General features: G+C 29.4%; 2 protein-coding genes across 2 annotated transcripts in view; one reads left to right on the top strand and one right to left on the bottom strand.

Moving 5' to 3' along the window:
- LOC101497040 (uncharacterized) overlaps positions 1-3465 on the top strand; it is a 4217-nt gene extending 752 nt beyond the window's left edge. The window contains exons 2-4 of the mRNA XM_027332901.2: positions 61-440; positions 571-971; positions 3378-3465. Coding sequence (XP_027188702.2) covers positions 61-440; positions 571-971; positions 3378-3465 — 869 coding nt within the window. The remainder of the gene's footprint in view (positions 1-60; positions 441-570; positions 972-3377) is intronic.
- A 5287-nt stretch (positions 3466-8752) lies between these two features.
- On the bottom strand, positions 8753-9619 carry LOC101511846 (ethylene-responsive transcription factor 2-like). The gene has a single exon (XM_004492883.4). It carries the CDS (start codon positions 9549-9551, stop codon positions 8919-8921), a length of 633 nt encoding a protein of 210 aa, XP_004492940.1. The 5' UTR covers positions 9552-9619; the 3' UTR covers positions 8753-8918.
- Positions 9620-11505: the final 1886 nt, after the last annotated feature.

The following is an 11505-nucleotide window of genomic DNA, read 5'->3' as shown; positions in this document are numbered from 1 at the left end:
ATTCCGGTCCCCTGTTTATTTTTTTTTTTTTTTTAATTTTTGTTTATTGTATTTTGTTAGTGAGGACCAGAGGAGGAAAATCTGACGGTGGTGATTATTCGCGAGTTCGGCCTCCTACACAATCAAATAGGAGAGCTGCTGTTGAAAAAAGGAGAAAGAGAAATGAGGAAAGGCAGGCGCCTCATGACGAGCAGCCCCAGGATGAGCAGCCACAGCAAAATCTTATGTTTGATGCAGAACAGGATAAGCAGCCCCATGATGAGCAGCCCCAGCACGATCATGAGTTTTATGATGAATATGACCAGCAGCAGCAACATTTTGATGATGAACATGGTCAGCAGCACCAGCCTGATGAACCCATGTTTCCTGGAGGTCCTTATGATCTTTCTGTCCTTACAGATTATGAGCATCATATTGCAATTAATGTGTGGAATGGACAGGTTAGTAAATAATTTATTTTATTACATATTATAATATATTTGTAGTATAGGTTATTTTATTACACATTATAATTTATTTGTAGTATAAGATTATAATATATTTTTAATTGTGTTATTTTTAATTAAACAGGAAAGACGTGCCTTGAAAGTTGTTTCCAATGGCAAAAAGCAAGACAAATTTATTGATATTAGATATCATTTACCTGCTCAAATAGATCATTGGATTAATATATCTGGATTACGTCCTCTGAGAAGATGTAGTTTGCATATGATTGATGGTAACATGATATCTGCTTTTGCTGAGAGATGGCACGCAGAGACTAGTTCATTTCATCTGCCATTCGGTGAAATGACTATTACTCTTGACGACGTCAGGGGTCTTTTGAGCCATCCCGTGTATGGAGAGTTTTTCACACCTCCCGCAAATGTCAATGAAGATTTGGCAATTGCTGCTGCTGTTGAGTTGTTGGGGGTTACATATGATGAAGCTGTCACTGAGACTAGGACCAATAGAGGGGCTTCGGGAGACTTGTTTGGATGCTTGATGGGAGACTTGTTTGGATACCTGCTGGGAGACTTGAGTATCAACATGCTCAAAGTATGATGGGTCGCGATATACGTCATATCCCTTCGGCTTATTGCCTTTTTTCTTAACACCACCTTTTGTTTTGATTTTATCCACTGGTGCACACATTGATGTTGTCTCCGGATATGCTATTTCACGCAACTTGCTCTTTAAAGCCCTTCTTCCAGCAATATTAAGTGTTTTCCATTTTTTCCAAATTATATCCATCTCCGATGTAATGTCCAACTCTGAATCATTTGTCAACTGGTCATTCTCTTGATCACTATTCAAGGTTAATTTCCTCCAATGTATATGAACAGCATCTAATGGGATTGGAACACCTTTCATCTTGTATCCTGCTAACTCACATGCACAAGGTAATCCATGAGTCTTTCTAAGTATACAACAACACACATCTTTGTCGTTACCGACATAACTGACTCTCTTGTATTCTTCAACAATATCACCTAAGGCTTTCTTGGATACCACCCAAGTCAATTTCTCAAAGAATGGATTGTTGTGTATATGCTCTTTGCGACCTTTACTTATCTCAAATGAACCTTTGATCTTAATAATTTGAAACTTCAACATGTCATTCATACCATTCCATGCCTTACAAAAATCTCCTTTACTGTGTTCCAAAAATCTCTTCAATGACCAATGAGCAGACTCAACCCTAATATTTAAACAAAAAAAATACAAAATGTGAAGTAATGATCATATATCATGCATAAATCATATATCATATATCATACAAAATGTGAAATTTTAATGACATACCTATTAGTCGTAGTATTTCCTAGATGCAATACTCGATTGGTCCATGCTTCAACAAATCTTTCCTTATGAGGATTCAACCATGTGTCTCTGACGTAGTCAAAGAAAATAATATTATCGACACATGCTTGCTCAAATACTTGCAAAAGTTCCTCGTACTCCTTCTCTTCAGAACAATAAACAATTTTCCTCCACAACTCAAGAATGGGTTCTTGCATGTCTTTCTTTAATATATACTGTTTGCATTTGGCTCCAACATTTTTGTTAATATGAAGTTGACAAAGTAAATTTGTTGAAGATGGAAATACAACTTTAATTGCATTCATTAAAGCCAGTTCTCTGTCAGTCACAATCACCTGAGGAAATGGCGTGTTTGAAAAAAACAACTCTTTTAACTTCTCCAATGCCCACCAAAAGTTGTCTTGACGTTCAGAATCCATATAAGCAAATGCAACATTAAATGTCAACCAAGTTGAAGTTACACCAACAATTTCAAACAACGGTAACCTATACTTGTTGGTTTTGTAGGTGCTATCCATGATCAATACAAGAGGGAACATGTTAAGCAAAGTTATGGAATCTGTGTGCGTCCAAAACATATCCCTCACAACGTTGGAGTCCTCATGAGTCCTACTCCAACAAGTATATTTCTCAGCTTCAAGTAACTTCAACAAATGTTGCATATCAGTTCTAGGTCCCATCAAATTCTTCCTGTATGTACTTCGTCGCTTGTAAATTTGATAGATACTAGTCACATTCTCCGTATCTCGATCTCTCAAAGATGACAAGATATGTCTCGGTGCAACGTGATACTTTGTCAACTCGTCAACATGTTTCTTATCTTCTTCTGTTAAGCGTCCCATAAATGCATTATTCTCAAAAGTAGCTACTAACTCATGGTTGTGAAGTCCACAGATTAAACTAATAATCCATCCTTCATCATTTTTCAGTGGTCTCGTTTTAAGTTTAAACGGACATCCACACTTTTTAGTTGAAGTACCTGTGTCATTTGTATTTGACTTATATTGTCCACCTCTATCACAACCAAGAATTACTTTTGTCTTTCTTCCTCTCTTTCCAGTCTCTACGTCTGATCGAGTAATGATAACTGCTACTCGATTTTGTCAACCTATCTCTCTTGCCCATGATATGACAGCTTCTCGTGACTCAAAAATTTGATCAATTGTAAATGCTTCAGTTAAATCTATAAATATTGGTCGTGTGTTTTCCATCCCTAGTTCAAAAAAACAATTCAAATAAAATAACAAACAAATTAAAAGCATATTCAAAAAAAAAAAAAAAAAATTAAGTACCGGATTTTTGAAATTTCCGGGTTAACTACCGGAAATTTCAAAAAACCAAATTTCCGGTGAACAAAAAATGACTACCGGATTTTTCAAATTTTTTGAAATTTCCGGTAGCTTCCGGAAATTTCAAAAATCCGGTATTCAAATTACAACTACCGGAAATTTCATTTTTCAAATTTCCGGTAACAATTATAACTACCGGAAATTTCGATGCAACTTACCGGAAATTTCAGCAAGGTCAGATTTTTGGGTAATTTTTTTTAACTGCTCGTAAATGATTTTTTTAAGGATAAAATTGGATTTTCAACAATTTGGAGGGTATAAGTTTAAATGGGGGTACAATAGCCAATACTCTGGATTTGGCATGACTGTGTAATGGGTCTTCAACATTCAGTAGGCTTCCCTCCTCCACCCCTTTATTATAGAAAACAAAACAAAAAAATTGAATTTAGTACCCACAATTTGACTTGTACTCCTTCAATATATAAAAAAATTAATTTTATTTCTTTTATTTCGATTTAGGTAAAAAAATCTATCTATAACCGTGTCTCTTACCAAAATTTTCGATACTTATTTTTTTCTCTCAAAAATTTGATTTGAATTTTCAAAATTTCTAGAAGTGTAATTTGTGTTTTAAAAATTTTAAGGCATACAATTTTTTGTAGTGTAAATTATGCACAGGAAATTCCGCAACAAATTTTCCAGTAGTTAATAACTCTCCCTAAAATTAAGTTTTGAAATTCAGCAACAAATTGTTCGGTAGTTAATAACTCTCCCTAAAATTAAGTTTTGAAATTTTCTGTACATAATTTCTTTTTTTATATTTTTTATTTTTTTTATGTAGGGATGAAAAAACACCAATTATAATAGTATTTGAGACATTTTATCATTTGATAATTTTTAGTACATCAAATTAAACCCTAATGAATTTAGTAAATCAATCGTTTCAAACAAATTGAGTTCCTAATATTTTGGTTTCAAACAAATTAAATATCGATCATGTAATAAATTATATTATAAATATATTAAACTATACATACTACGATATACTATACTATATATAATAAAATAAATTATTTTCTAACATGTTTATTCCACACTCTTACGGTAAAAAAATGTAAATAAAAAATAAAATTGATAAATGAAAAGAAAAAAGAACTGAACTAAATTATACAGTTATATTTCAATCCAGAAATTTCAAAAATAAAATTTTTAAGAATTATTTTCAACCATTTGTTATATTTTAATATCAGAAATTTACGGTTGAAAACAATTACTAGATATTTTAAATTTTTCGTTTAAAAATAAAATTTTTGATACTGAAATACAACTGTCGAAAATTTTAAATTCAAATAAAAAAATTACTTTTCTGATAATTTGAGAATGTAGATGTATGATTAAAATATCTAAATTTATTTTATTAAAAAATTATTCTCCGTGCCCACACGGTTATACTCTCACTCTTACATCTTACTCTTTCATTTTTAAAACAAAATTTAAGTTATATTCTGAAAAATTCAATTTAATTTTATTGGTTGAGTATTCGAAAAAAATTCAATCTTTAAATTTTCAGCACATATTTATATTTAAAAAAAATTTTGATGTTCAAATGTTTCGGTTATTTATTTTATTTTTGATAGAAAAGTATAAAAATAACATTTTTATTTAAATGTGAGGGTTTGTATAAGTTTAAGGTACAAAGTAAAGTCTTCCTTTAAGAGTAGTGCTAAATATAAGAAAGAGTGATGTTATATGACCCAATAAATTTCAAGCACGAATTGGAAGGAAAGCTCCGTCATCCATTATTTAAATATTGTTTGTTTTATATTTGATACATCAACCACAATTTTACTACTCTTTTTATTATAAATTAGTTTACTACCATTTACTTTCACAATCAGTAGACTATTTAAATAATTTACAGAAATTAAGAATAGTATAAAGTAAAAGAGAGAAAATGACATCTTTGTTAAATTATTTTTAACAAGTATTAATGTATTCACTATTATCATAAATATAAAATGGAAATTATTTAATTGAAAACAATAAATATATTATTAAATACAGTTAAAAAAAGTATTTAATATTACATTTGAAACTGGAATAATTATTTTGAGAATAATTTTTTCTTTTTTTACAAATGGATTGATAGATGGAGGGTATTTTTCTTCACTAATGTTCTTACTTATGGATTCAAAAAGATAAACTAAAATAAAAATATACAAAATAGAAACCCATCTAACAAATATAAAATAGATATGAGTATTTTAGTCATTTAAATTGTAACAATCAGTCTGTTAATTATTCCTTCAAATTTTCAAAATAACAATTTAGTACCTTAACTTTGAAAACATCAGTCAATTTACTATTTTTTTCTTTCATATTTACATCACATTTTAAAGGTTTATATAATTGTCTTAAAGTAGTAAGAGATTTTTTAAGTCAATATTATAGGCCTTTACTAGTTTTGATATATGTTTACTAAAGAGATATTTTAATAGGAAACTAAATTGATTAATTTTTTTTTATAAATTCAGAGGCTGATTTTTTTTCTCCATAATTTTGAAAGATTAAATTACACCACGTTTATAATTTCAAAAACTAAAATAATAATGTAGTCCAATAGATTTTTTTTTCGGATGATCGCTACTCTAAAAAATAAATGCATAAACTAGTTATACTGGCCTATGTGTTGTACACATAAGACTAATTAAAAAGACACATTATTTCCTCTCTATTTTCTTCTTCGTCTCTTTAGTCTTCTATACTTCAATTTTTCTCTACTTTTCAATATTTCATCTTATTCTTAGTTTGGTTAATTTCATAACAAAAACAAACATACAATAAAAAACACAATCCTTCCACTATAAACTGGTTCTTGCAAGTAAGATATGAATAAATAGAGGGAGTAACTAAATGGCAACACGTTCTTGCGATTGTAACTAAATATTTGTCTCTCTTAAAAATGGGTTATGTGCAGTTGCATCTTATGTACACTTTTAAATAAGTGTTCCGGTTGGAAATGATGATGCCTTATTGGAAATTTATTGGAAATAATGATAACATTTATGAGAGTTAGTGTTGTTGTGAATTGAAAAAATTGAGAAGTCCCACATTAGAGGAATACCACACACTAGTAGAGTATATAAGGTGGAGGTATGAAATTTGAGAAAGGGCACCCTAATTTTGTGAAGGAGGGAGAACGCAAGCAATATTAACCACCACACGTGCCGCCGTCTGGCTCGATTTGGTTTTGTCTTTGCATAAAAATTAATTATTTTAATTAAATGATTGCTTGCGTTTATTGATGGTGTAATTCTAGAACCGCGATTTAACCCAGTAATATTTTCGTAGCATAAATTATTTTTTTTCGAAATTCAAAAACAACAATTGTATGAAAATCAAATCAATGAAAAACCAACAAACAAAAAATAAACTTAATTACTAGTATTTTATTCATAGATATATAGGGTAAAATTTAGTGGTGAGATTTTCCTATTTTAACTTTAAGAGACATAGCCCAAATCTATTTGTGACATATTTCTTTGATTAATGATAATTTTTGTTCTTCTGTTTTTTAATTAAAAAAAAATGTAACTATAAGACTAATTGAGAATCTCATATTAGATGAGATATAACTCAAAATAAATTTATAAATAGGAGACATTTTCATTTTACGAAATAATTTTTACGAAATAATTTTGTAGTAGATAAATTAGATTCAGTAAAAAAAAAGTTATGTGGTATAAGAACATATACCTAAGATCTGTTATATAATGTGCTATCAAATTATTCAGATCATGTTTCAAATGTCTAATATAATTGTGTATTTGAGAATTTCACATGTTTAAGCTAATCTCAACCAAAATTTTAAAGAAAACTCATAATAGAATGTTGTGATTCTTGTTTTCATGTATCACCTGTTACTACAACATCATTTCTGACTTCACCTGACTTGTTAAATATTGTCGTATTGCACTAATTTCCTTAATTACTACAATATTAGGAATCAAATCTTATCATGATGATTCGGTGATTCATATAAATATGCATAAGCTCTCAATTATCCAGTATTAGAATATATAAAGTAGTTGAGCCGGCCTACTAAACTTCAATCATCAACCGTATAAAAGTACTATATCACAACCTTTAATGACATTATATAGATTAGTTATTGATGATTCATTATATAGGACATGTATTGACTTAACCACACCACTTGCTGTACCCTATTTTTTTGTACTTAGTAAAAGGGAATCGAATATTTTCTTTATTTTATTTAAGGGAATCAACTAAAATAAGAAAGTATAATAATTTATGTACGTTGATTGTTACCGGCTGAATAATGTACTCATATTTTAAATGGATTTAATATATATATAATATTTTTATATTATTAATTAATTACAATAATTAAATCATTAAAGATATTTAATTTTTGTCAAAAAATACTTCTAAAATTATTCATCTAATTGTGATGTACAGATTTTTACTTTATAGTATAAAACAATTAAACCCTCCTATATATGATAGGTAAAATAATTATACAGACGCGTATTAAAATGAGGCTTCTTGCTTTTCCCAAAGTCACAGAGATTATAATTGAGGATTATTGCCTTGGGGAAAGGAAAGCTTGCGTAGTAAAATGGTAACACTACACGTGCATTTTTATAATCAAATACTTCTCTGTCTCGATCATTGATCCTTTTGCTTTTCTCTCACAACTTTAATTTTTTATACTTTTAAAATTAAAAAATTATATAATAAATAAATTTTATTTTTATTTAATAAATAAAAAATAAAAATGACTAAATTAATTTAAAACTTTTATATATATATATATATATATATATATATATATGTCTAAGTATAAAAACAATAAAATTTAAAGACAGAAAATAATAAATATTAAAAATTGAGTTTAAAAGATACTCGTATACAATATAAAAGTTTTACAATTTTATTTATTTTTACTCAAAGACTCACGATTAAAAACGACTATATTTCATATCATATATAACTTCCAAAAATGGAGAAAAAAAATATCTAAGCAATCGAATCACATTTTCAACTTGGTTGAAAGCTCTAGATCTCTTCCTACTACTACCTCGAAAAAAGTGTTTTATCCACTCTTTTTTAATCACATTGATTTTTTAAATTAAATTTGTTCTGTTTTACTCTTTGCTTTCAAATTTTAATGCCACGCTGACTATTTTTATTTTAATTATATTCTTATTTTATCAACTATTTTTGTTCATGAAATATTTTTTTAAGTTAGTATACACATAAATGGATGAGTGAGTCAATTTACTTAAATGACATGTATATAGAAAAGAAGGAGTATATATATGATTCTATTTTGCAAGATCAATCTACTAATTAATTTATAATTTATATATGTTTTTACGAACAAAATAGACTTTCTTTGATAATAATTTTATTTGCTAGTTGTTTTATTTAAATTTTATTTTAAGTAGTGTTTAAACTTACAATATAATATAAACATTTTCATTTTTGATATTATTATTTTATTTTAAAAAATTTAAATATAAACAAAATATATTTTTATATTAATAAGTTTCTGAAATACTTCAAATTCAACATGTTAATTTATCTGTTATGAACTATTTTTTCTGCTATGATAACTAAATCAGATCCAAAGGTTGGAAAAATTACAACATTGTTGTAGTTTTGCTTAAACATCACCCCTTGAAGATAATCAAAAAGGGTAATGCAAAAATCATCTCAAACTTATTAGGGGCTGCACTTACATACAGCAAAAATATTAGAAAACTGCACAAATTAACATAAAATACAAAATCAACACAACTACACTAAGAGCTCCATATTAATTAGAGTGCAATCATTCAACTCATTCACCCATTGCTCAAAAAAATTTGCTTGTGAAGCCTTTTCAATTTCAACCACCATGGCTTGGCTTCTATTCTTGGCTAATTTGTTAAGTAAGTCAACCATGCTCCTTTTTCTCTTTGACCCTTGTGACGATGACTCACAACTTTCCTCCGAAGAAGAAGGCTCTGGCGAGTCTCGTTTCAAAACCACCTCCCTTTCTGGCTTTGACGTTGGCACGTCAGAGCCAATAAGGTGGGGAAAATTAAGTTTGGCTTTTCGGCCACGCATTTTAAAAGCAGCTTTGTCGTAAGCCAAAGCTGCTTCCTCCTCAGTGACATAAGTTCCAAGCCAAACTCTAGCGCCATTTTTCTTGGGATCTCTAATCTCTGCGGCAAACTTTCCCCATGGTCTACGCCTCACACCCTTATACCGCTTCCATGTTGGAGGCGCGTTTACTTCACGCGTCTCTATAGTTGTATATGAATCATTGTCACTTTTAGGGCTTGAAAAAGTTTGATGAGATGTAAGAATGTTGGAATCATCGTGAAGAAGGTATTGTTGAATGTTTTCCAAGTATGCAAAATCTGAGTGTTGGGTGGTGGAAGCCATTGGTGTTTTAGATCTAATAAAGTTAACCGTTTGTGGAAGTTCTAAGTGTTGGGAATATTGTGCTATAGTTGCTTTATTTATATATAGCCACAGTTTATTGATTATGAATTTGTTTATTAAAAAATTGACATTGGAACCGCGTGTTGTTATTCCATAATAAAATATTCCTTCTAAGGTTATTTCTTTGAAACTTCATGGTTTTTTTAGTTGTGCCAATGGTCGCCACTTAGTTGTTCAACTAATGAATATATGCCAGAATCTTGTTTTATTTTTATTTTTTATTTTTATATATATATATTCTAAATCTCTTCAACCTTTGTTGAATAATATTTAGCTTATTCTATTGGTTATCGCGCATGGACATCAATACGTGTTATATATTAAAATATTTTTGGATAACATAACATATAATATTATACTGCTTTTAACATTAAATATTGTCGTTTTGTTTATGATGTTAGGGTCGGAACATTGTACATTCGTTGGATTCGTTCTACTCTATTTAATATTATTTTTTTCTTATAAAACATTAAATATTCTATGTGTATTAATCATTATATGTTAGTATATAATAAAAATCAGAATAATTAACTATAATTTTTTTATGTTTTTTCTACAAATAAGTCGTTAAAGAAGGAGAGTATAATTTATATATAAAATAAATCTTTGTTTCTAATTAATTAATTAAATTTAATATTTTTAATATTTTTTTAAATAAATATAAGAACAATTATAATATATTAACTACGCCAGAAATGACATTTAACAGCGCCCATTTTACAGCGCTTTCTAAACACAAGCGCTGTTGTAATTATATTTTAAAAATAACGGAACCTATTACAGCGCTTTTTATATAAAGCGCTGTAAAACAAGCGCTGTAGTAGGTCATATAACGTTTGCGCATCACGTTATAAGGATTTTACAGCGCTTGTCAAAAAAGCGCTGTAAACGGAAGCGCTTTCGCGAATCAGTTACAGCGCTTTTTTCACAAGCGCTGTAAACACACATGCGCTTTCATTGAGTTTAACTACCTATTACAGCGCTTTTTTCACAAGCGCTGTAAAACACATGCGCTTTCATTGAATTTAACTACCTATTACAGCGCGTTTTTCACAAGCGCTGTAAAACACATGCGCTTTCATTGAATTTAACTACCTATTATAGCGCTTTTTTCACAAGCGCTGTAAAACACATGCGCTTTCATTGAATTTAACTACCTATTATAGCGCTTTTTTCACAAGCGCTGTAAAACACATGCGCTTTCATTGAATTTAACTACCTATTACAGCGCTTTTTTCACAAGCGCTGTAAAATACATCTTTCAAATAATTATATACGTTGCGAACCCTAATATCCTCTACGTACTGTGCGGCCATCTACGTTGTCTAAGGTATTTTTTACACATGATCTGTTCTGTTTTGAAATTTTTAGTTGATATTGGTTTCTTTTTGAAACTTGTTGATATGTTTTGAAAGCTTATTATTTTTGTTACTGCATTTATATAGGTGGTATAATATGGATAGGAAATGGATTTCAGCCAATCGATTGTCAAAAGAGTATGAAATTGGAGTGAAGGAGTTTGTTGAGTTTGCAGTGAAGAATGCAAAAGATCCAAATAGAGTAGTTTGTCCTTGTTTAAAATGTTGTTTTGGAAAACGTGTTAGAGAAGATGAATTAGAAGGACATCTAGTATGTAATGGAATTGATCAAAGCTACACATGTTGGATAAGACATGGTGAGAAAAAAAAAGGAAACATTAATTTTGAGAATAGTTCGACATATGCTTCAACTGACTTCGATACAGATACATATGAGCCGGACCGAGTTGATGAGATTGCAAAAGCAGTTGAAGAAGATCTTCGAGATTGTCCTAAAATGTTTGAAAGTTTGTTGAGTGATGCAGAGAAAGAATTATATAATGGTTGTACTAAATTCACAAGACTGTCAGCGATAT

Source organism: Cicer arietinum, chromosome 3 (genome assembly GCF_000331145.2).
Source record: "Cicer arietinum cultivar CDC Frontier isolate Library 1 chromosome 3, Cicar.CDCFrontier_v2.0, whole genome shotgun sequence".
In the NCBI taxonomy this organism is placed as follows: Eukaryota; Viridiplantae; Streptophyta; class Magnoliopsida; order Fabales; family Fabaceae; genus Cicer; species Cicer arietinum.
Note: the sequence above shows the minus strand (reverse complement) of the source record. Positions and strands in the feature narration are given on the sequence as shown.